The sequence below is a fragment of the Tiliqua scincoides genome, chromosome 5, assembly GCF_035046505.1.
Source record: "Tiliqua scincoides isolate rTilSci1 chromosome 5, rTilSci1.hap2, whole genome shotgun sequence".
NCBI lineage: Eukaryota > Metazoa > Chordata > Lepidosauria > Squamata > Scincidae > Tiliqua > Tiliqua scincoides.
In genome coordinates, this window is record NC_089825.1 from 91,810,703 (window position 1) to 91,835,960 (window position 25,258).

General features: G+C 45.0%; 1 protein-coding gene and 1 long non-coding RNA gene across 5 annotated transcripts; one reads left to right on the forward strand and one right to left on the reverse strand.

Annotated features, from left to right (window-relative positions):
- Positions 1 to 242: 242 nt before the first annotated feature.
- On the reverse strand, positions 243 to 7,408 carry LOC136651958 (uncharacterized). The gene is made up of 3 exons (XR_010794552.1): positions 7,320 to 7,408; positions 3,480 to 3,582; positions 243 to 350 (listed from the first exon to the last, which is right to left on the reverse strand). It is a non-coding gene; the product is annotated as an uncharacterized lncRNA (long non-coding RNA).
- Positions 7,357 to 24,916, forward strand: IRF3 (interferon regulatory factor 3). Of its 4 annotated transcripts, none has more exons than XM_066628735.1 (9): positions 7,357 to 7,695; positions 11,536 to 11,734; positions 16,848 to 17,022; positions 17,173 to 17,270; positions 17,435 to 17,489; positions 18,388 to 18,501; positions 20,450 to 20,818; positions 22,568 to 22,686; positions 24,241 to 24,916. In XM_066628735.1, the coding sequence occupies exons 2-9, from the start codon at positions 11,567 to 11,569 to the stop codon at positions 24,409 to 24,411; spliced, it is 1,269 nt and encodes a 422-aa protein (XP_066484832.1). In that variant the 5' UTR covers positions 7,357 to 7,695; positions 11,536 to 11,566; the 3' UTR covers positions 24,412 to 24,916. The 4 variants fall into 4 exon arrangements, with proteins under 4 accessions (XP_066484832.1, XP_066484831.1, XP_066484830.1 ...); XM_066628734.1 differs by having other exon boundaries at positions 7,357 to 7,659; XM_066628733.1 differs by having other exon boundaries at positions 7,357 to 7,542.
- Positions 24,917 to 25,258: the final 342 nt, after the last annotated feature.

Below are 25,258 nucleotides of genomic sequence, written 5' to 3' on the forward strand. Positions count from 1 at the left end.
AATCATCCTTTTATTTCTTGTGAGATACCCTAAGTAACCACATACTATTTATATCCATTCTAAAAATAATAGAACTACTTTCTAGGAGAACTGGTGATCCAAGCATCTGCTGTGTCAAACCATCTGATGTTCCTTCCTGAGTTTCTAATCGGATCTACCAACCTGGGTTTCCCAGTATGTGGTCTTAAAGTGTGTTTTTGTGCCTTTAATAGCCATGTGACAGAAAGGGGATTTAGCTAATGTGGTTTATCTCACCACTAGTGTTTGGAAGAGCAGGTTACCTCGGTTTCTACATTTCATTTTTGAATGGCTGTTTACTCAGTGCTGTGTTTTTCCTTTGTACTTGCAGCCTGAAAGCAAAAGTTAAAAATTAGCATTTATTGCAGATACCAGAAGTGTGAGAATTTCACCTTTTATTGAAACCAAGAGGCAAGCATCAAACCCTCATGTCAGAAGAGAATAGCTTGGAAATGTGACAGCTATATCTACTGAAATCCCTATGCATTTTTGGTCAGGGGAGGCCTTTGTTCTCTTCTCCAAGAGTCCAAATGGATGTTTCCTGAGTATTCATTGATAAAAAATACTATGAGGGTTTCAGTCTCAAAAAACCATGGATGGGCGATTTGGACTGGGGCTGTGACATGAGGGGTGTAATCCTTTGCCCCCATATTGATTCCCTGACTTAAAACACGCACAGACAGAAACATGTCCCTGCACTGTTAATCATTATGGAGAAAATGTATGAGCATATATTGCCTGCTGGCTAAGAGAAGCTTTAAGGAGGGGAGAGTTATGGATCTGGTTTCCCAGAAGTACTGTTTAAGACCACATCAGAAGCCTCAGAAGGCTTTTGGAGCAGTCTTGAAGGCCACATGGGGCTTTGCCTGCCCTCAGAATGGCTCTGGAGGTCAGGCAGAGGTGGCACAATGGTGCTGCCCCCACAGGCATGGCGTCTGGGGCTTTTGCCCCCCTGCCCTCTCCTAGGCCCACCACTGGGAGGGAACTATTTGGATCCGGGTCCTGGAATATGAGGGGAGAGAATTAAACCCCACCCCACACGTTGAGATCTCAATGCAAATTTGGGACTGTGGCTATTTTTTTGAGATAAGGAAAAAAAAAAGCTGTAGAGAATTCTGATAATGGTTATCTCAGTTTCTGAATGCTTTCTAGAATGTTACCAGAATTGGGTGTAGGAGCACTTAGGCTGTATACAGGCTTCTTTTCCCAGTAATGAGGCTGCATCCACAAATTTAAGGGCTGCCTTCTCCCATACTACCCAATAGCAGCTCCTGCTTTGTTATGTGAAACCCCCCCCTTTTGTCTTTTAGCTTTGATTTTCTCTTTATATCTGGTTATGCTTTATTATGGACTCTAATATCATGCAAGCTAACTGTTCTCCCAGTATACAGGCCACATTTCCAGAACTTTGGTCAAGCCACAAGTTCACTGTTAGTTTACACAACTCCCCCCCCCCAATAGTCACACATTCTGGGAGGAATTCTTGTGTCTTAATCAAATCACTATATAAGCATCTTCTACAACACTGTGTGCAAACTTGAACTGCCTCCCATTAACTCCCTGTATTTTGGTGTTGAAATTCTGGTTCATTGTATTGTACCTACATCCTGTATTTTTTTCCACACAGTCTTTGTTAAGTTCCCCTTTCTAGGAAGCCAATCATCAACCCCCTGACTGGTAACTGATACCTAGTCCTGATCCCCATTCAAACTTCAGGAATACTTGTACATATGAAAGCAGTACTCTAAGCACCCAGCATTTTGTTAAGCAACCAGTAATCAAGCTACCTTCCAACTCAGTATGTAGGTACTATCTCCCAACTCTTATAAGAGAGGTCTTCCTCTCTCTCTCTCTCCCCCCCCCCTCAAGGCCCAACACACTTGTGTTGTGTCACAGTGTCCTCTCTACAGGACTCTCTCTCCCTCCAGCTGCTCTATAGGACAGGTAACTATCTTGCACCATGAACTCTTTCACTTCCCTCCCCTTTCCCCCCCCCCCATCTTCAGCTAGCAGCTGGGGTTGGCATAAAATCCCTTAAAATCCTTCCCTACAACCCCCTTCTGACTTCTTTGGATGCACCAAATACACTTCACACACAACCACAATGAAAGCTAGGTACACTGTATTCAATTAATAGGACCAAGAAACTTACCCCTATCATTTCTCCATGTGCATTATTTTTACCTTTGTACTTTTGTAATAAAACCATAATCTTTTATTGAAAGTTATCTTTCTCTTAGGGTGCAATCCTATCCTGCACTGGAACAGGCAAGCCAAGAGGCTTGCACTTTATCCAGTGCAGTATATGAGCCATAAGCAGCTCAGACAGAGGCAAGGGGAAACATTTCCCCTTACCTTTGAGTAAGGGCCACTGGCCCCTATGGGTCTCCTTGGACTTGCGCCACCTCTTCAGCACTTATAAACACTTCTGGTGGCACAAGTCCAAGGAGAACGGAGTGGCGTGAAGCCGCATAACTGCCAGATCCCACTGCCAGATCCTGCTCTGTGCCTGCCCGCAGGGCCGCCCACCACCCGTCCTCCCCTGCCCAGGAATGTCTCCCTCCTGCCTCCTCCCCACCCCGCCCACCTGTGCTCCTTGCGTTGGCCCAGCCAGGCCAACAGAACCCGCGTAGAGGAAGCTGGCTTGGATGCTTGCATTGGCCTACACAGGCCGGTGCTTCTCCGAGTGCTGGCCTGGCTTCCTCCTAAGGAGGCGCAAACATTTGTGACCCTCCTGAGCCTGTGCAAGGGACTTGCACCGGCCCAAGTCAAGCACTGGATTGTGCCCTTAGTCTCCTTTTTAAGCATAAGGGTATTTCTCTGCATTATGCCATCTTGTTATCCAGCCTAAGGCCCTGATGTTCAATAAGGGCAGTATAATAATTCCTCAAACAAAAACAGCCCTTTTTGGTAACACCTAGGACAAAAGCCTGCCTGTGCCCCACCCTCCATGGCATACATTCTCATGGTTTGAAAAGCACATGTGCTAACCCTCATAGTGCCCAAGAACCAGGCTACAGATTAATGCACATTCTGAAGCTACAGCAGAAGGAGTGAAAGAGGACTCTCACCCATCTACTGTCAAGTCCAGGGTTGTCAAACTCATTTCATACAATAGTCCAAATACCATTCATTGTTCCTGCTGAGGAAGTGACATTATTGAGCAGGAAGTGATGCCATTAAGAAGATGATGGCCAGAAATAAGCACTTTGTTTTCATACAAGAACTCATTAACTACAAAGGACAGAAAAGAAAACATGCAAATCATATTTTCTTGATCTTGATCATATTTTCAAGCTATGGGAGATCCCAATTATCACGTGGGCCACCCTTTCAGCAGCACTGCTTCTACTGAGTTCAACAGCCGAGAAGTGCTGTGCAAAATGAGGTTTCAGTTGAAGCAGTGCTGCTGAAAGGGCAGCCCCTGTGATTAGCACCTCAGCAGTGTGTCTCTCTCTTACCCCTCTTAGTTTTCCTCTTTCCCTCTTCTCCGTGCCTTCAGAGACTTCCTTCCATCTCTCCCTCCCAGAGCCTCTGCAGAAGCAGTGCCGCTTTGAGTTGTTTCTGAGGAGGAAAGTGGAGCACAAGTTTAAGATAAATTTTATCCAAATTTCATCCACAGTGTGCCTCTGTTGCTGTTTCCCCCATATTCAGAAGAGATTTTAGACTGCTCATCAACTCTGATGGTCCCCCTGGCCATCATCTTCATTCCTGGCAAGATAGATGTGTGTAAAGTAAACCTATAATGGTCTTGGGTACCTAATATTAGACCATGCTTGTGCACATATCAGTTTTTTGTTTCTTAAAAGGGGGGAAGGTTAATCTATTGCTGCTACATAATGGATTCCCTCCCCCCACTTTGCTTCAAAGTTTGCCCTGCCCGGCCTGACAACAAGGCAAGAACAACAAGCCTTTTACTCTTCATACAAACTTTTTCTCTGGGCCATAATTTGTGCTGTAGACAGTCCCAAACCAATAGGTACAAGAGCAGCCATCAGGGAGGAAGCTGGACTGATCAATCAAGAAGGTTCTGCAGGGTGGAATAGCAGAAGTTACTGGGTGAAAACTGCACATGATATATGGTGACCCTTTTCGCTTTGCTGTGAAAAAGAAAAAGTAGCATTCTTCTAAACTGAAAAAGTACAGATCAGTGTCTTCAGATGAAGCTAAGGCACAGAACAAAATGTGAACAAGCAACTTCCTGTTCTTGAAAAGTAACCACCCACTTATCTGCTGCCTCTCAGACTTCTACACTGCACACTGGCAGTAGGTACAAGATAAATAAACCAGTTGGCCATTGAGTTTATTCCAAAAGGCAGGGCAGAAGCATCAGATAAAACCAGACCGCAGACTCGGGCTTGGGCTTTGACACTGTTTCCATAGAACTGAATGAACATTTCTATGCTGCCCTTTTTTACAGTTGTTTTCTAAGTGGCTTAAAAGTTGAAACAAAATATGAAAGCCACAGAAGTCAATGACTCATTGAAAGGCTATGAAGATACATTTTTAAATGCGTGTGTAGCCTTTTAAAGAACCATTACCAGCGCTTATCTAGCTTTGAAATGCACTCTGTGCAACCCTTCTGTAGCAGTTCTATAAACCTCCCCTCCATTCCTTCCAACCTTTGTTTCTGACCTACCCTTGATGCCTGGCTCTTCTTCTTCCTTTCCAACAACACTCCTACTGTGTTCCTTGGTGATTTCAGCATTCATGTTGATAAACCCTCACCCAGCTGCCTCCCATCTCCAAGTCCTTACTTCTTTCTTCAGTCTCTATCTTTGAACTAGCCCCCCCCCATCTTGTCTTCACCAAAAGTTACTTTGTTTCTGATCTCTCTGCTAAGGAATTTTCCTTTGCTACAGAAGTTTTCTCCTTCAGTGCTCACAGCCCTCCCCCTCCATGTTTGTCCATCTATTCCTTTCATGACCTCCTGTCCTTTGATCCAGTATCTTTTCTCTGAAATGCATTCATCTCTCTTCTGTCATTTCTGCCTGCTCCCTTGACTGCGCAGTCTCCGCTTTCAACTCCTCCTCAACTATTGACATACAGTATTTACCCGTTCTGAACTATAGGTACCTTCCCTTATGCCTCTGAACTTCATCTCAGGCCTTCCTCCAGGCACCTGTGTCTTCAAAGGCACAGTGGGCATCTACTAGGAGAAGGGCCTTTGTGGAGGACTTTGTGGTGGAATGCCCACCCCTTGGAGGCCTGGGTGACTCCTACTCTACATTACTTCAGGAGAGATGTTAAGACCTGACTTTCCAGTTTAGCATTTGGAAGAGGGTGGTGTTTGGCAGTGTTAGTAGCATTATTTTGCAGTGGTTTTTCAATTGTACTGTTTGGTTTTACTTTGCTTTCTACTTGGTTTACTTTGATTGTATTTTGATTGTTGTTTTATCAACAACAGCAACAGTTTTATTTTATCTTGCCTTTTCTTATGTGGAGCACCTTGAGCTGCCTCAATAGGCAAGGAAGGCAGGATAGGATATTTTCTTAAAGGAATAAATTAATCCTTTTCTCCTCTTCTGCAACTACTTACTTAGCCAAACAATGCTACTACACCTCCCTGATCCACACTCACTCTTGCAATCACAAACACTGCATCTCCACTTTTAGTGCCCCTCTAAGTCCTGTCCTAGTGCCTCTCCCTCCTTCTTCAGTACAGTACCAAGATTGACATCATTCGCCCTCATCTTTCTGCCTCTATCCCCTCTTCCAGCTCTCCCTCCTTCTAGACTTCTTCAATTCATTTCTCTCTTGAGAATCCTGTTGTCCTTAACTGAACAAACCATGTGTCCTCTTGACACAGTCCCCTGCCAATTCCTGTTTGCAAGAAATTCTCTGCAAATATCTCCTCTCCATCACTTGTGGCTCCTTCCTGACTGTGTCCACAAATGGTACACTCCATTCTATAAACGAGAAATGTCCTTGCCCCATACTCCTTCTGCAATTGTTGACTTGCTCTCTCGATTTTCTCTCCTCTGCTTCTGATTTTGAAATGGTCCAGTAAGGAGACTGTGGATCTCCTAACATGATTTGTTGACAGAAAACTGCAATTACCTGGAGGTATGCCCCCCCCCTTTGATGAGCAGCATGGAAAGTGTGCAAGGCCTATGCTCAGGGTTTGATCTGAACCAGGAGACTATTAGAGGTTTAAAGATATACTAGTGAAATATGTGTCCTAGAGCAGAGTTCTCCAACCTTGGGGTCAGGATTCAATGGGGTTGTGAAGCCTCACTTGTGGAATAAAAAAGGTTGAAGACCATTGGACTCTAGAGCACCACCAGGTAAAGGTTGAGGAGGCATCTGGTGTCCTGCTTCAAGTACTAAGAGACAGTGTCTCAATCCTGCTCAGGTTCTTAGCAATTGTACGGAAGTAGTTTTCACTAGTGCCAGGCTTCATAGTAACTTATTCTGCTCTCTCGAATAAGAATATTTGGTTACAGTGAACAGTGCTGGGAGGGCATTAACATGGGTGGGCAGTGGGCATGATGGGGGTAGGGAGTTGGTGGATAGGGTCTCAGGGGGGCCGGATTGACGGTGGATCCCCTGTCTTATACTGTATTTATTTACTGGAGTCGTGGCACAAAAAAGGTTGAAGGTCACTGTCCTAGAGTATGTTATCCATCCTTCCAAATACACCTTAGGAGCTACAATGTGGAACAGGGCAGGCTCTGATGCCTTCATAGCATTCATGCACACCAATATATGAAACAGCAGCAGGCTGTGCTTTGCAACTTTGGCATCCACGCATGTGAGCAAGAGACAAGATGCTTCCAGTTGTCCGTCCAGAGATCTAATTTCTAGAGATGCTGGGAAGGGTGCTGAGTGAGGGTGCAAGGGACAGATCAAGCAAGTCACACCAGCAACATGTTAGCAAAGCATCTCAGCAAGGCAAAAAATAGGGATAGTGATGTACCAGGATCAGGCAACAAATGGGTCTTTCCCTACAAACAGGAACAGTTGCCACATGTGAGGTTCTTATGTATTTATTGGCCACAACAGAGTAAGGCTGCAATCCTAACCACACTTTCCTGAGAGTAAGCCCCATTGAACAAAATAGGACTGACTTCTGAGTAGACCTGGTTAGGCTTGTGCCCTAAAGCAGCTACCCTCAGGAATTGACCGGAACAGGAAATACAGAGCCCAATCCTATGCATGTCTACTCAGAAGTAAGTCCCATTGTAGTCAATGGGGTTTACTCCCAGGAAAGTGTGAATAGGATTGAAGGCAGAGCTCCCTAAACTGGGAAAGCCAGGCCCCTCTTCTCCACATGGGTGAAAAAATAACAATTCTCTTACTCCAAGAAAGCTGATCAGGCTGCATGAAGGAGAGGCGGGAGGCGCATCTTTTTCTCTTAGCTTGAAGCCTTTGTTTTGGAATCAAATGACTCCAATGTCGGGAAACAGAAACCAAGGTTTGATCACATGTCCCTTCGGAGGCAGACGGACTTCCGTGTTTTGCTGCAGCCTGGAAGACGGGGAGAGATCACTGAGCTGCATCGGAGGGGGAGAGTTTCTTGCAGTGAGTATAGTTCGCGGGGGACGATCGTAAGCCGAGGAAACGCAATCCTGCTGAAGTGGGTCCTTCCCACTTCCTAAAGCTGACTGAGAGCCCAATCCTAGGCATGTCTACTCAGAAGTAAGTCCCATTATGATCAATGGGGCTTACTCCCGGGTAAGTGGGGGTAGGGTTGCAGCCTTGGAGCCCAAACCTGTGCATGTCTGCTCAGAAGTAAGTCCCATTTTAGCCAATGGGATTTACTCCCAGGAAAGAGTGGGTAGGATTGTAGCCCTAGTTCGCGTGAGTTTCCAAATGTGCATTCCCCCCCCCCAGTGGACCTTCCTTTCTGATCCGTGTCCAAGATGGTAACCTTGCAGCACCATCCAACACGTGTTTACTCAGAAGTAAATTTCACTATGCTCATGGGGCTTATTCCCAGGTGTGTGCACACACACAGGATCAGAGCTTTCATTTTCCAAACCCACCTCCAACAGTTGATTTCAGGAAAGCTGCAGTTTAAAAATCCATGTAGTGTTTCTCAAAATGCAGGTCGGGACCCACCAGGTGGGTTGTGAGCCAATTTCAGGTGGATCCCAATTCATTTCAATGTGCAATTTATTTTTACTACCCATTGATTTGATGCCATGGTATGTGACTGCATTGGGGGAAATGTTACAGATCAGTACTTGGAAAGGCATGTATACATGTATTATTACATGCCTAAGCACATATATGCTTTTAACAGTAATAGTCAATGGGACTTCCCCCTGGGTAAGTGTGGATAGGATTGCAACATTTGGGATGTTTGGGGAATTTTTTAAAAACATCAGCAACTGCTTGGGAGGGTTAGGAGGGTTCTTCTTTATTTTAAATAATTTTTAAACTTATACTTGTTGTACATTTTTAATTTAGTTAATTAATTAGATTTTGTTGAATGGGGTTGTTAAAACTTTTCTTGCTAGATGATGTCACTTCTGACCATGACATCACTTCCAGGGTTCATGACATCACTTCTAGTGTCCTGACAGATTGTCATTCTATAAACTGGGTCCCAGAGCTAAAAAGTTTGAGAACCACCAATCTATTCTATAGCATAGCCAGTGCTACTGGATCTCATGAAGAATTTCTGCCTCCCAGATTGTAGCCTTGCCCACCTGTAAAATGGGAATTAGATTGTAATCCATTTTGGAACTAGATTGTATCCAGTTGCAAGGTGGACAGATATAAGACTGAACTTCCATCTTTAGAGGCAGACTGTCACTTATGGGGAACAAACAGTGTTTAGGGGCTGTTGCTATAGTGCCTTCCTGTTAGGATTGCTGGGATGAAAACGACTTAGGGCCAGTGGCATAGCTAGGTCATTTGACACTCAGGGCCCATAAATTTTTGTCACCCCCCATACAATATAATCAATCAATAATTCACATTTTTATACCACCCTTCCTCTAAGGAGCTCAGGGGTGTGTGCATAGTTCCTGCCCTTATTTTGTCCTCACAACAACCCTATGAGATAAGTGAGACTGAGAGATAGTAATAGTTATGACATTAAATTAATAATAATTATGGCCAGAAAATTAAACAGGGGGAAGCCAGCCCTGTTCCACCAAGTGAATTATCACTGTATCCTGCCTGCAATAAGACCCCCCCCCCCAAAAAAAAATATGTGAGATTTTCAGCTCTCCCCAGTGTCCAGTTCAATGTAAGTTCTTAATTAATTTCACTGTCAGGACCCACCTGGCTTTACAAGTCTAAAGGAGGGAAAAAAAAATTGACCTTACCAGCTCAAGCCTGTTTTATTCTTTTCATGAGGACCATGAAATCTGGAGCATTTGTTTAGCTCCACCCTCATCAGATTGGGACCATGCTGCTAGCCTTGCGTTCCACTTTGCCTGACTTGACCATGAGCCAAGGCACGTTTGCTTACTCATGAGTAAGCACAACCATGTGGCTTAATTTCACTTTCTATAGGGCTCAATACATTTACAGCTTGGAGGGAGGGTCAGCTCGGGTGTTTTTGGGGGGCTATGTTAATCAAATCTGGACCATTTTGATGTTGTTGGATTCTTCTCAGCTGTCCTTTTCAATGGACTAAGGCAAGTTCACCTACTCATGAGTAAACATGTGATATGGCCCAGTTTCACTTACCAAGGAGCTGCATTGGCACTGGAAAGTTGGATAGGATAGGGCTCTCACCACTGGTGCACACTGTTGCAAACGTGCCCTAAGGGGAAGGCAGGGAAGAGGCATTCTGGGATGGGGGGAGGCAGGGAGAGGGCAAAGAGGAGGCAGGCTGGGGGAGGGAAGCGGGTGGGAGGGAGATGGGACAAGTAGAGCTTTGTTTCTCTGGATCAGGGGTGCCCAAACCCCGGCCTGGGGGCCACTTGCGGCCCTCAGGGACTCACAATCCGGCCCGCAGGGAACCCCCAGTCTCCAATGAGCATCTGGCCCTCTGAAGGCTTGTTGGAGCCCATGCTGGTCTGACGCAACTGCTCTCAGTGTGAAGATGACTGTTTGATCTCTTGCATGAGCTGTGGGACAAGTGTTCCCTCCACTGCTTGCTGTTTCAGGTCTGTGATGCAGCAATGGCAGTGAAGGAAAGGCTAGCTTTGCTTTGTGCAAGGACTTTTATAGGCCTTGAGCTATTGTAAGACCTTCATTCATTCATACAAGTTCCATCTCTAATATATTCATTTATGTAAATTTATTCACATTTGAAATGTAAATTAATTCAGCCCCCAACACAGTGTCAGAAAGATGATGTGGCCCTCCTGCCAAAAAGTTTGGACACCCCTGCTCTGGATCCTGAGCCTCTGTGTCAGGCTGCCTGCCGGATACAGAGGCTCTTAATTCTATGCCAACCCTTGGGTTGCTATAGAACTGAATTGCCCTATTGCAGGGCTACTTGCCTTACCCGGAGGAAGGGGACAACAGTCCCTTTCTCCTGAGGAGACAGCAGCAGCTTCCTGAGGCACACTGGATGCAGCAACAGCCATTTTGGTGCTGCTGTAGCCCCGCGTGCCGGGCAGCTCAGGATTGGACATTTATTCAACTTACACCTCTCCACAGAGATGATGGACAGATATGCCTTCGGTGATTTTATGTATTGCAAGTGGTGATTCTTTTATGGCTGCCCTGGAAATTATTTTTATTATTATTATTAACAGTATTTATATGCCGCTTTTCAACAAAAGTTCACAAAGCGGTTTACAGAGAAATATAATTGCTCAAAGCAGTTTACAGAGAAATACAAATAACTAATGGCTCCCTGTCCCAAAAGGGCTCACAATCTAAAAAGATGCAGCTCCAGCAGACAGCCTCTAGAAAAGACACTGCTGGGTGAGGTGGGCCAGTTACTCTCCCCCTGCTAAATAAAAGAGGAACACCCACTTGAAAAAGTGCCTTTTATGAAACTGAAAGTGCTTCTTATGAAATAAAACTGAAGCTTAATGCTGTGCCATGAGTCACCTGGAAAGTTCTAGTTGACCTCTAAGGGAAACTAACACCCCTTTGGCCCGCTCTAGTATGATTTCTCATGATTTGAAGTTCTTCAAGGTTATAATACACCAGGAGTGGCCAACCTTTCAACTTTGGGGCTCCAGAACCTTTAACAACTGTGTAGAGGAGGGAATTTCCCCAGGTTTAGCCTGTCATCTGTGAGACAACAAGCTGAAAGTCCTGAAACTGCTGAAAATCCCTCCTCTGCAGTGTAAGGGGGGGGGGATTTCAGCAGGTGTGGCTTGTTGACACAACAAAATCTTGTTTTACAGATGACAAAGCTGCATCTGGGGAAATTCCCTTCTCTACACAATTGTTAACAGTCCAGGAGCCCTAAAGTTGAAAGGTTGACTACCTCTGTAATGTTTTATTAAAAATTGTCTGCAAAGAGCCGGGCATCTCTGTACTGTGATGCCAGGCCAATGTATTGCAATCTGTTTTGTACCCACCCACTCATAGCGGCACTTTTCTACCCCCTCTGTGATGTAAATCCAGCACCTTTTCTCTCTCTCTCCTCAGCGGGGTTAAATGGTGACATCCCACAACCACTATGTGTGCGCAGCAGAGACCCCTCATTGTGCCCTGGCTAGTGGAGCAGTTGGATGCCCAGCAGTATCCAGGAGTGGCATGGCTGAACCCAGAACGAACTCGGTTCCGAGTGCCATGGAAACACGGATCACGGCAGAGCATCAGCACAGAAGATTTCCAGCTCTTTGAGGTAAGCCTGTGAATTTGGTGTGCATTTGTCACATCTTGCTGCTTCCTCAGTTGCTGTACTAACATGCTTTTCAGAAGTACTCCAGTGTCTACTCAGCTCCAGTGAGTTCACTGGGACTTACTCCCACCTTAGCGTAAAGAAGATTGCCGCCTGACGGCAGAGGCATAACTAGAAGGGGGTGCAAAGCACTAAGTTTTGCAGGGAGCCTCACTGCAGCATGCAAGCGACCCCTCCCATTCAGAGCCATTCCGGGAAGTGGGAGCAAAACTGAGGCTCTGCTTTGCTCCCACCACCCTGAATGGCTCCAAAGGGGAGGGGCCACTTTCATGCTGCGGTGAGGCTCCCTGCAAAACATAGTGCATTGCACTCCTTCTAGCTATGCCACTGCCTGACAGCATTCTGCTTTTTCTGTCTACTCAGAAGTAAATCCGCTTGTGTCCAGTGGGGCTTACTCCCAGGAAAGGGTTTATAAGATTGCTTGCTTACACTTTGCTAGTAGAGGGGAGTAGGTAAGGGGGAAAGTGGGTAGCAGATAAAAGGTCACAAACAGGGATCTGGAGAGTGGGTGCCTCAGACGAAAGTACCATGTGAGACCATTTTGTCAAGACACTAATTTTTTAAAAATGGTATAGTCACAGGTTTGAACTCTGAACTAGTTACGGCAGATTTTCTATCATTTAATGCTGTGGATTCCTATAGCTGTAGGACACCTGTGATGAAATGAATTCAAAAACAAATATTTGATTAAAACATGCATAATGTTTAAAATGCAATCTTAGATATGAATTAATACCAGATGCTCCAGACAGTCAGCTGTGTTTGACCACAGTGAAAAGGGGGGAAAAAACACCTCTTAATTTCCCAAATACTGTTTTTACATCAAAATAGTCAATTCCACATCCACTTATGGGTGCCATTTAAACTCAGAACTGTGGCCTTTCCCTTTTGCAGCGGCCATAGTTATGCCCATTGCTTTGTGTGGAGAAGAGTAAAAGAAGCCAGGGGCCCTTTACTCGCCCTTTACTTTGGCAATGATTTCTTATTGAATGATACTGAGAGCTTGTTGGCTGTAGAGTGAAGTACAAATGCTTAAAAATAAATGAATATAAGTTAAATAGAACATTAGACACAACAGGAGCTAATTTCTCCAAGCATTAAATGAAAAAGGGCAGATGACATAAGAACAGCCCCACTGGATCAGGCCATAGGCCCATCTAGTCCAGCTTCCTGTATCTCACAGCGGCCCACCAAATGCCCCAAGGTAAAGAGCAAAGAGCAAGTCATTAGGTAAATCGGTGCTGTGACTACATTTGCTATACTGTGTACAGTTATGGGTTTGTCCCCTCGCAAAAAAAAAAAAAACCTGCTGAAAAAAACCAGAACATGTTAATTAAAATGACTGAGGGTTTGGATTACCTTTCTGTGCTGAAAGGCTAAAATGGTTGACAATCTCTCTTTTGAAACAAACAGAATTGACTCCTAAGGGGGAATATGACAAAAGTTTTTAAAATAACAGGTGGCTGAGATAAAGGGACATTTCTCTGTCTCTTCCTCATAATACTAGAACTTGTCCATTGATACTGATGGCAGTAGATTTAGGACTGCCAAAAAACACAGTACATCTCACAATACATTTTTATCTCTTTACTACTACAAGGTGTGGTGATGGCCATTTTAGATGGCTGTAACAAAGAATTAGACATGTTTGTGAAGGAAGGGGAACCTCCATGTCCAGGAGCAGGATATCTCTAAGTATGAGGCAGTGGGGTCAAACCACAGGTTAAGGCCATCCCCTTCACATCCTGCTTGTGAACTTCCATCTGACTGGATTTGATTTACCTTAGTCTCATCTATCAATTCTTGTAACTCATCACTTTTACCAAGAGAAGGCTAATTCATGGGGGTGGGGGGAGGGAATCTCAGGACAACTATATCTCTTGCTTTTTTGGAGGAGTAACTTGAACTTCACACCTGAATTGGTCAGACATTTCTGATTAAAAGAAATCTCTCACAGTCATCACCTGACATGTTCAGTCCATTAGGAATGCCAGATGGGCCCACAGTTTAGTCAGAATAACCTTTATGGCTGTTACCCTTATCTGAGAGTAGCAGTTTGGATTTTGTGTCATAATAAATGTATGAGAACTACAAATCCCAGAAATCTCTATCTTGCTCCCTCCTCCCCACTATTTCTTCAATGATTTCCTAGGGAATACAGTATAGTTTTGTCTGTCTCGCTGGTTGGAAGAGAGAGAAAGGGAGGCAAGCCCTTTCTCACTGTTCTCTGAAGATCATCCTGAATTTCTGATTAACAGATCACTTATTTTGGACTGATTGCCTTTTTTGGTGTATGTTTGGGAGTTTTGTTTTAGTTTGGCTACTAGAGTATGGAGTGATTTTAGTTTTAGTGACTTCTGGTTCCCTGGGTCAGAGAGGTGGAACCCCCTAGAAACTATTTACAGATTCAGTGCCTGGTTTGATTTGACTGTCTTGATAATGGGAATAAGGATGGGAGCAGGTGTTGAGAACATTGCGTTCTGTATAGCAAGAACAATAAAACACTATTTTAGTTCATTCCTCCTAGCAATAAAAATGGGAAGTATTAATTCCGTTCTATGAATCTCTGTTTTGGCTATTCTTCTAGCATTTCTTTATTAAATTTCTGTCTACCCTTCCATCCCCCATAAGAGCCATCAGGGCAGCTTACAAGAAGTATTTAAAATCATATAATACAACTAATATCATGACATTGATAACAATATGCCCAGCTCACAATATGGAAATATCCCAAGGTGCCCAGTTCACCCATAAGGCTCTTCTCTGACCAAAAAGCTATCCCTCTCAGAGAACCAGTTAACTGTGATATGGACCTCCAAGGGTGAACAGAAAGGTCATACATAAGGGCAATCAACAAATGAGGATAAAAAGGTTAGGGTAAAAGGGATGAGTCAGAGTACCAGACCCCCTCTAACGGATATCTCTGTAAACAAACTGCCGATGTGTATTGAATTGCCATCCTCAGATCAACATCCTGTACTGATAACATAACAAATGTTATTTTGGGTGTCTACCTGTATGTTATTTTCCCCTGGATATTTTTTCTCTCTTTGTGTCCTCTGTCCCCCTCCCCTATCGGAAAGACCCTATAAAATCCACATCATTGTAATCCTTCTTGGTCCTCTACATGTGTGGAGGTCCCGTTTGCAAACGAGTAAACGTTAAGAAGTCCTTTGAATTCTCCTGTCGCCTGTTTGATTGCCTCTCCAAAATCCAAAGAATCGTGTGTGTGTTCATTCGGGGTCAACATAAAATAATATTTAGACAGATTTTAAAAGTATATAATATCTGAAATATGAATAGTTAGCCATTACGAAAGGCAATATCATATATAGAAGTCTAGTTGAAATGAAAAAGGTTTTTGCCCACTGCATAAAAACCAACAGAGAGGGGGCTCCATCTGTATTTCTGAGAGAGGGAGTTCCACAGTTTAGGTGTTGCCACCAAAAAACCCTCACCCCTTGTTCCTGCCTGTTGTGCTTCACTGAAAGGCAGGACACAAAGCAAGGCTTCAGGTGCAGAATGAAGCACACAGACTGATGCATATGGGAAGGCAGTCCTTATGTAGCCAAAATCTAAGCCATAGGAGAGAGAGGAGAAAGAACATAAAGATGAGGAAAGAAAGATTGCCCCATAGAATTCCATAGAAGGAAATGGGGCCATAACTCTGAGATAGAGTTGCTCCTTTGTATGCAGAGGGTCCCAGGTTCAATCCCTGGCATTTCCAGGTAGGGCTGGGACAGACCTGGAGCACTGCTTTCAGCCATACTGATCTAGATGAACCAGGGGGTCTTATTATTCCATAATAAGGCAGTTTCCTTTGTTCTCAAAGGGGGGCATCAGAGATTAGCATGGGAGTAGCAGAAGTTACAGTAGAAGCAACTGTGTGGCATGCTTTAAGACTAACTGTTAACAGTATTAGTGAATCCCTGTTTTGCAAGCTCCTGCAGTTTGCACGCTTTGCTTCTTACCTTGTTTCATGCAGAGACCATAGTAATTTACCATTTAATATTTATAAGAATGCCTACAGTAGACTCTGTCATCACCCAGAACATTAGAGTGACATTAGGATAGCACAAAATACTTACTAGAGTACTTTTTATCCTATTAAGAGCTTAGGTATTTTTTAATAGAGCTTAGGTGTTCTTTTACTCATTTTCAGATGGTGGACAGGTTGCTGTATTAGGTAGGGTGTGTGGTTTGTTTTTTTTTTACAGATTTTGTACTCATTCACAATTCCAGTTCTATCTGTGGTCCTTCTCTGGCATAGGATGGTACTACCATCCCTTTGTGTAGGAATCCTCGGGGGGGGGGGGTTGTCTGGACAGGTTTGTCTGTGTACGAACTTCCTTGACCATGGTCCAGTCAGACTCGGTGTAATCGCATTGCGATGAATGACAGTACTTTTCACAACAATGCAGTGGGTGTTTTGATCTAGCATTCATTGTGCTTAGCGCTGGCCCATAGCAGCCCACAAGGAGCAGCGCTATCTCAGATTGTGGAAGGGAGGCTGCAATAGTGAGGATGTTCTAGTATGTCTATGCCAGACATTCCCATGGAATGGGTACCACCAGTGGTACTTGAAGTGGTGTCTGATGGTACTTGCAGGATCCCTGGACAACTGCCACCCAGCAGTGAGCTGTGGAACATGATTCAACAAACTGGTAGGCGGCTCACTGGGCAGAGCTCCAAAGCCTGCTTTTCTGTGTTCGGAAAAGCTCTTCCATCCACCCTGAGCCTCTTACTGGCGTTTGTTGCATCGCATCTGGCCTCCCAACCCAGAAATAACTGGTGATGATGTCATCATCAGTTACTCCCGGTGGTACTTCAAATAGGTAAAGGGATATGGTGGAGGACAAACCTTGAGAAACACTGAGTTATGCTGAATTGGTAAGTTTAAGAAGAGAAGGGTGATTGAGGGAGGGCAGGAACTAGCTGTGGATCTTTGAGGTAGCCTGGTTTGATGGGGGTGGGGGGTAGAGGAAGAGAAGTAATGCTGGTCTTGGGAAATCTGGCATTGAGAAGGCATCTTCCTATGCCAATCCTCTCCCTCTAGGGTTGGGCCATTGCCAGTGGGCGCTTCAACCCTAAGACTGACAAGCGGACCCCTTCTGAATGGAAGAGAAACTTCCGCGCTGCCCTGAACCGAAAGTCGGAGATCCAAATGGTGGAGGATAACAGCACAGACTCTGACGATCCCCACAAAGTATTTGAAATCCAACCTCCCACAGGTGAAGGATTACGAGCAGAAAGCCCAGTTGCCTGGTCAGGGGCTTCTGCCAGAGATCCCATAGAAAAAGATGTGGGGAGGAGGAGGAAGAACTGGGGGTCAGACTAGGAGAATTATTGTTTGTAGAATCTTCTTTTTGTATATCTAAAAGGCTGTGATCGGGGAGTAGCACACTCAGTGAGCAGTGTGGCACCTTCTACTCTGGATGGAAGCATGGGGGCACATGGAGATAGTTCATCCTCAAGTCAGGTCAGTGTGTATTGTTCCCACTCCACTCCCAGGAGTATGGAATGGGAAAGCAAGAATGGAAACAACAATAAGAGCAGACTGGAGGGAAGGGACTGATCAGGACGCGAGAGCAGAAGATGGGCTGAGCAAGGAAGGATTTGATCCTTCTCCATCCTGTTCTTTAGGATGATACATTGGAGAGTGTGTTGAATTCCCTGGATATTTCTGGTCTCAAAGAAGGTGAGTGAAGGGGATAAGGAAAAAGCCTGGTATGGGAGTTTGGGTAGGATGTGGAGAAATCGGACACCCAATGAAATAAATGGAAAAGGACTTTCCGAATTAACTCAGCATAAAATAGGTAGATCTAAGGATTTTGCATTAAAATGATCAACTTCCATACCCAAGTTTTTGTGGAAAGTTTCTGGAGCAGAAGTGCTGTAGAGAAAATAACAGCTGGTTTGCAGTTAGAGGCAGGTGGCCATAACAGGCACAGAAGCTGTCTTTCCCCTCCTAAAACCTTTTGCCTTCTGCAGTCTCTGATTGTCTGTTTTTTTTTTAGCAGATCTCTACAGCGTTGGAGATTTGTGAGTTTTAAAAAAGAAATGCAAAAGCTAAGCTAAGAGAGAGAATATTTTCTATATTTGAGTTAGTATTGGAAATGTGGGATGGAGCAAATAGAGAAACAAGCCCTGTACGCCCCATTTTAAGTCTGGCTTTATCAAGATACTTTTATGTAGCCAGAGACTTATGAGATAGTATTATCTTGAAGTCTAAAATCTTGCTCCAGGTCCCTGATTCTTTTTGCATGACCAAACACCTCCAGGGTAGAAAAGTTGCAGGCTGGAGTGAAACTTGGAAATTAACCTTCCATCCCACCCATTAGAATTCCCTGTCTTACTGGAGACCTGCAAATAAGAGTCCTGCATCTCTACCCCTTTACACTTTATTCCCAGCAAAAGAAATAGGGAGTCTTACCCTAGCATTGCCTTCTTATACTAGGGATGCTATTCTCCTTTTACTGCAGAATCCAAAAGACTGGCATTCCCAAGCTCATATCCTAGCTCTGACCATTGGTACATGCATGTTGGGTCTCATGTTTTCTGGTGTCATTTTCTCTTCCCTAATGTTTCATGTTCAGGACCAGGAACAGAAAATCCACTTAGTTATGGAGGCCTCCCCTACAATTTGGACCCGGCTCCACCAGAAGCCCCAGTATCACCGCTGCAGGAGATTATGGAAACCAACAAGTTGGGTGAGCTTCTTGGATCTGGAAGAGAATAGGCATCTCTGTTGTAGCCAGAGCTGAGATTGCAACCCATAAACCCAGCTGCCCTTCCCCTATTTTGGATAGCTGCCTTTTTTTTTCTTTCCTTTTTAGCAGGAGGTTTCCTGTGCCAGTAGCTGCAATGACAAGTAAAATTCAGCCAGTAAAGCCAGTGAGGGGTTGAACTTTGCCTGTCTTGTAGTCAGGGGCATAATGCACTTCCCCAACACCTGCTGCAGTACCTACTGGGTTCTCTCCAGAGGAGGAGGTGCTCATGGCAGTAGCTTCACGTTCTTTCTCCTGTGGAGGCTCCCCTTGAGGGGAGAAAGTAGTGTAGCCACCTTCCAGGTTCTCCCCAGAGGAGGAGGCACTTGCAGTAGCAGCTTCCAGGTTGCAGTAGCAGGTTGCAGTAGCAGGTTGCAGTAGCAGGTTCCAGGTTCTCCCCAGAGGACGAGGGACACTTGCTTCAGTGGCTTCATGCGACCCATTCCTTTTCCTATGAAGGCTCCCTTTCAAGAGAAGCTGCCACAAGAGAAGGAATGGGGGTGTGAAGCCACCAGCGCTTCCTCAACTAGGGTGGAGCCTGAGGACAGTCATGCATCCTCATGGCAATAATGCACCCCACGTGTGCCCAGAACATTTGCTTCTCAGGCTCCACCCTAGTTACATCTCTGCATGTACTTAAGAGGGTCAGGAACCCTGTCAGGTGCCAACCATGGTTGACAAGATACAGGGAGAGTCCTGCTGGAGACCGACAGTACATTACATCATGCTGGTACATGCAAGTGCTTTGTCCCACTTGCAGCTGTTTTTTCAGCTGCATTTCACCTCTGAAAAATTTGATTCCATACAGCTGTCGTGCTTAGTAGCCATTGATAGATATCTCCTTCTCCACTTCAGAGTACGTCCGCTTGGGGCATCAAAGCATATGATGGGTTTTTTTTTTCTTTATCTGCCCCGAATCTCCTGCTGATCAACTTCATTAGAAGATCCCCAGGTTCTAGGATCAGGAGATAGAAAGAAATGTCTTTTTTTCCTGAACTACTAGACATAATCCTGATTTGCTCCCCATAAGATCAGTAGGGAAAGTGGAGCTGCAGCTCAGTTGTGGAGAAGGAATCCAATGTGAAATACAAATATGTCATACCTGTTCCCCTTGTTAGAAGGGAATTATGACCATAATTAGCCCCTGTATCTACTTCCCTGTAATTCAAGGACTTTTTTAGTTTAAGGCTTTGCTTATTTCAAGTTGAAAAGGGTTAGCCTTAGAGTGACGAACAAGGGGAAATCAGAGGCTAACAAAGAGTCTGAGGAAGGTGAGGAATAGAGATATGCATATCTTTAGTAGATAAATTCTTACACACAGAGTATCTTACCATTTGCCTACACGTAGGTATGCATCATAGTGTAGCCTGAACGCTGGGTCTGGCAAGCTTACTGGCTTGGAAGAAGTTCTTATGTACCTTGGGGGAATAGACAAACTCCCAAGAATGCTATCTTAAGAACAATCACTCCTCCCCCATTCAGGTCTTTATTCTCAGCCACCTGGCAATCCTTCAGTTTGTGGCTAATTAGAATGGCAATTCTGTGTAGGAAGTTGCTGTCCAATCAGGTAACCACCTTGTCAGCTTCCCCAGCCACCTGCCTTGGAATGGGTGGGTGCAGGGGGAGAAGACCAGAACTGGGCAATAGCACTGACTGGGACAAAAATAATCTAGCTGTTTTGGCAGCTATGAAGGGCCTAGCTTCAGCAACAAAATGCCAACTTCCTGTTCTTGGTGCCTACGGTTAGTGTTTGTCCAGGCAAGTTGAGCTGTGAGCAGCTGTGTCTTCTAGGGAAACAGTGATGTGTATGTCTGCTGCAGATGGTGTGACTAAGAGACTGGGTAAGTGATGCCTGCAGTTGAACCCTCTGAACTCCCTCTCTCCTCTTCAGAGACAGATTTTGAAGTACGGGCCTATTATCGAGGCCAGCTAGTCTTCTCCCGAGTGTTCAATAATGTGAAGGGCCTCTGCTTTGTGCCCACGGGCTTCTGCGGCAACTATCCAGAGCTGGCTGATGTGGTACTGCCAGCCCCAAACACCATCCATGACCAGCTACAAGTGTCGCTCACAGAACGCATTCTACAAGGGCTGGTGCCTGGTGTGGTACTCCGTACTGAGGGTGCGTCACTGCTTGGCACACGCCGAGGCCCTAGCCACGTGTACTGGAACCACTCCGAGTTTCCTGCAGTTGTGACGCCTCGTGGAGAGCTACCAAAGGAACAATTCAGCTGCCTCTACAATCTGCAGCACTTTGTGCAAGGTATAGGTATATTGACCTTGGCCAAGAAGTCTGGTTATCTTCCCCTGCTCCTGTGATGATGTTGCCATAGAGCTTGTTTCTTCAGGGCCTCCACCCACCAGGGAAGAATGGAGCACAACCTGAGGCTTATATATTTGTGTATTCAATGCTTTGAACTCACCCACCTGCACTCATCTTATTCAGCTTCTGCATTCCCTCTACCCCTCCTAACTGTGCATCAAGAATCTAGTGAGCATTCAGAGATCAGCAGGTTAGGAAATTAATCCAATACCAAGAGTGAAGAGACACTTTTTATCCCCTTCTGTCATTGTATAGTAGGAGGTCATGTTACAAGGAAGCTGTGCGTCTTAACTGCTGTTCCCTAGGGGGTAGCAAGGAAACAATTTGCGAAGACAGGATCCCTTGTTCTGGGGGTATTTAATCCACTCAGTTGTTACATGGTGAGGGGAAGGCAGGCTCCATCAGCTTTCAGTTTCTCCTCCCCTCAGAATTCGGGCCCCATGTTCCCCAGTGGGTCTGTTCTCACCTTGGAGAATGTTGGCTTTAAAATTACAAAACATAAAAAGACATGTCACAGGCAAAGCAAACCAGCCAGGTAGCATTCCCCCACCATCCCAGCAGGGCAATTGCTCTTTTAATCAGCATTACCAGTCTGACAATATCCCCTTTCTTCACTATATAAGACAGGGTTGTCAAACTTGATTCACATAGTAGACTGAACAGCATTCATGGCACCTACTGAGGGCCAGAAGTGACATCATTAACCCACTTTTGCTCAGTCCACACGTGTGCACATTTGATCCCTGTAGCATATATGCAACATTGGGAGAAACGGCTTAAGCAGAAAATGTCATTAAGCAGATGGGTGCCAGAAATAAGCACTTTGTTCTCCCCTAGAAACTCATTAGCTGCAAATGACAGAAGAGAAAATGTGTATTTTCAAGATCTGAGAGCCCAGTCTTCACAAGGGGAGAGCCCAATTATCTCACAGGCTGCCCTTTCAGCAGCATCACTTTGCAGCTCAGCAGTTAAGATGTGGTATGTGAAGGGATGCCTCGGCAGAAGTGGCACTGCTGAAAGGGCAGCCTGTGTGATAATTGGGCTCTGCCAGCACCTTGGCAACATCTCACCCCTCTTGGTCTGCCAGTTACTCTGTAGTATTCCTTGCCTTCCAAGACCCCCTTCTGTCTCTCCCTCAGTCTTGGCAGAGGCAGTACTGCTGAAAGGATGGCTCTGGGAGAGCCCAATTCTCATGGGGGCTGCATCCAGCCCACAGGCCTTGTGTTTGGCACCCTTGCTATAAGGAATGGTGTTAAATCCAAAATGTAAAAAAAATTGATTGTGACTCACTCTTGGCAGTTTCTAGGATCTCAAGGTCTGTAGCCATACAGAGGAACAAACACTCATGCACACAGCTTCACTTCCCCAGAACTCCTGCTCTGTGCATCTTGGGAGGTGAGAATAGATACCTTTTAAATATTTTGACGTGGCTTTGTATATCTTATACTTCTTGCTGATACACACACATTTTGCTCTTGGGGTTTCTGTGTACTACTGTTCTTATGCTAGGCTTGAGGCAACATTGCAGGGGGATATCAGTTTAGTAAGCAAAAAACAGCAGATAAGGAAGACTGAGGAACTAGATGTCACAAACCACAATCTGTATCCCGCCAGATAGAACTGTAACAAGCTCTGCATCTCCCTCTAGTGGGGCAAATAAGGCATGGCTCTTTTCCTCTCTCCCCCCAGAATTGATTGGATACATGGAGAAGCAAAACGGCTCTCCCAATTACAGCCTGTGGCTCTGCTTTGGGGAGGAGTGGCCTGATGCTCACCGTTCCTGGAAGAAAAAACTGATCATGGTACAAGTAAGTGCCTGGCTATTTTCCTCTTCTGAACTTATGCCTGCCATGCTACATGCATCGACTAAAAAATACTTCCTCAGACTTGTGTGTATCTACATACAAATGTAAGCAGTTGATATAATTGTATATGCTTGGAGTTGACTATCAGCCAAGTCTGTAAGCCTGTGCACATACTTGATTGAGAGTAAGCACCACTGAATACAGCAGGACTTGCTTCCGAATAAACATGCACAGGACTGTACTGCATGATTTAGTTAGTTCTAACAAATAGATATAGAGGGGGGAAAAAACACAAGCCAAAAAGCTATGAATGCAATGAGTAGCAGCAGGTCTGTGACACTTCTGTGTAGAGCCCAAATGTATATAAACCTTAATCTTGTATTTCAGGGCCTTTTAGCTCAGAAGTCTTTCGGGTTCTTCCATCCTACCCATCTTAACTGATAAATGAGGTTCACGCTTCATGCAATCCAGTCCCTGAAAGCTCATGTCTTTATGGTACCATGAGACTATGCAGCTGTCACCCAATCCACAAAATCTCAAATCTACATAAAATTTTTGTGAGTAAAACACAATGCAGAGGTTCTAAAGGAAACTTATTTCAACTAATGCATCAAATAATATGCATGTTGGAGTGCAGCATCCTCTCCAAGATCTCTTTTGCACATAGTAGGAAATCTAGCTTAGTGATATTAGCCGTCCCCACACCCTGACCCACAGGACACCAGGATTATTTGTTTGGGCACAGCACAGCAGTGATGAAGCCTTACCATTCCACCTGCAGCCACCATTCATTGCACCAGATTGTCACAGAGCCTTGCGCCAGGCAGCCGTTTCTGCAGATGTTGCCCAAGAAGGCACTGTACCCTGATTTCCCAGGGAAGTTGGGCTGCCCGGCACAAGGCGCTGTGACAATCAGGTGCAACAAACAGTAGCTATGTGGCAGAAAGGTAAGGCTTTGCCACCACCGCGCAGCACCTAAACTGATAAACCTGGAATGCCATATCTGATCTACAGGCCAGGGTTGGAGGCCCCTGATTTACATCAGCAGGTAGCAGCTCTCCAGGATTTCAGGCCACCCTACCTGGAGATATTGGGGATCAAATGTGGTTCCACCAGTATGCAAAGCAAGTGCTATGCCCTGAAACTATAGTAGTTTCACTTCACTTTTAGAATAGTACTTCTTTACATCGGTTTTTAATGCATAGCTGTTATTTAATTTTCTTTTAATCTACTTTCCACTGAAAGACATAATTTTGGCCAGCCAAAAAGATTGTTAAATCATTATAACCCATTCACTGACAAAACACCAGGGTTGTATGGGCCAACACAGCTACCACTGTGGAATGTCACTTAAAGGAGGGGGGGGGGAGAGAAAGCCTTACACACCTTATCCTCAGAACCACTGTGGGGGGGGGGGAGTGGAATGGAAACTTGTTATAGTCCAAATGTGTTTTGAATGCATTGTGAACCTTGTAGCCACCAGAAACACTTATGCAGCACTGGGGAGAAACTATACACACAGACTATGAGTAGGACCTGTTTTTTTTCTCCACTCAGGTCATCGTCAAGACTTTTGAGATGCTGTACCAGTTGAGCCAGGCCGGTGGGGCATCATCGCTAGGAGAGGTTGAACGAGACCTAAGGATTTCAGACACACTCCAGGGACTTGAATTTCTGGCACAACTGAGAGAATGGGAAGAGAAGATGGAAGTGGAGTTCCATAGCTAGGCAGCCACCCAGACAGCAGAGACTCCTCCATCTCACAGATAGATTGATTCAACCCTTGGAATTCCTCTATAGTGGAATCACGCTGCTCCTCTTTTTCCCCAAGGAAGGGTCTTTTTGACAGCTGAGATGCAGTGGTGATCTCCTCTTGTCACAAGTGATTTCCTCTTGTTTTCTTCTGCTGAGCCAGCCAGATGGTTCTATTGGTTTGAATTGGCATCTTTATGGGTCATGAATATTCAAGTGGTCATTTCTTTTTCCACCTCCTTTTGCTAATGTTACTCATTGCAATCTCATTGTGGCTGCTGCAACACAGGATGAAGCTGATTGTGGAGGAACCAGTTGAAAAACCTCTGCACAACTGGGTCTACTGTTACCGTTAGTAAAAGTTATACCTGCTGCCTTCTACTGTTTGCAGTCTTAGCTATATTGTCTGCTGGCACTTTTTTCTCCACAGTAGTACTGTTGCAAGGACTTGTTGCATTTGAAATAAATAGAACTGGGCACACCTAAGTTCTCTTTTGATGCTGCTAAGATTCTAGACTTAAAGAGAAATGGAAAGGTCAATAAGGTTAGCATAATCAAGTATCGGTTGGTTATGCAAATATTATTTGTCTTTCTTTCTCCCCAGGCTCCCAGAGGGAGTTGGACAGCATCTCCTGCTGAGAAAGCAGGCAGCCTCGAATCCAGATGAAGCCTTTCTAGGGGAAGGGGCTACTTTAACCTCCCAGACCAGCCCTGCCAATGGTATAGTGCAGTCAAGTCCTATGGTGCTCTTAAGAGCTCTAGCATTGGCTTCTCTATCTCCCCCCCCCCCCCCCAAAAAAAAAAAAAACTTAGGTGTTAGCAA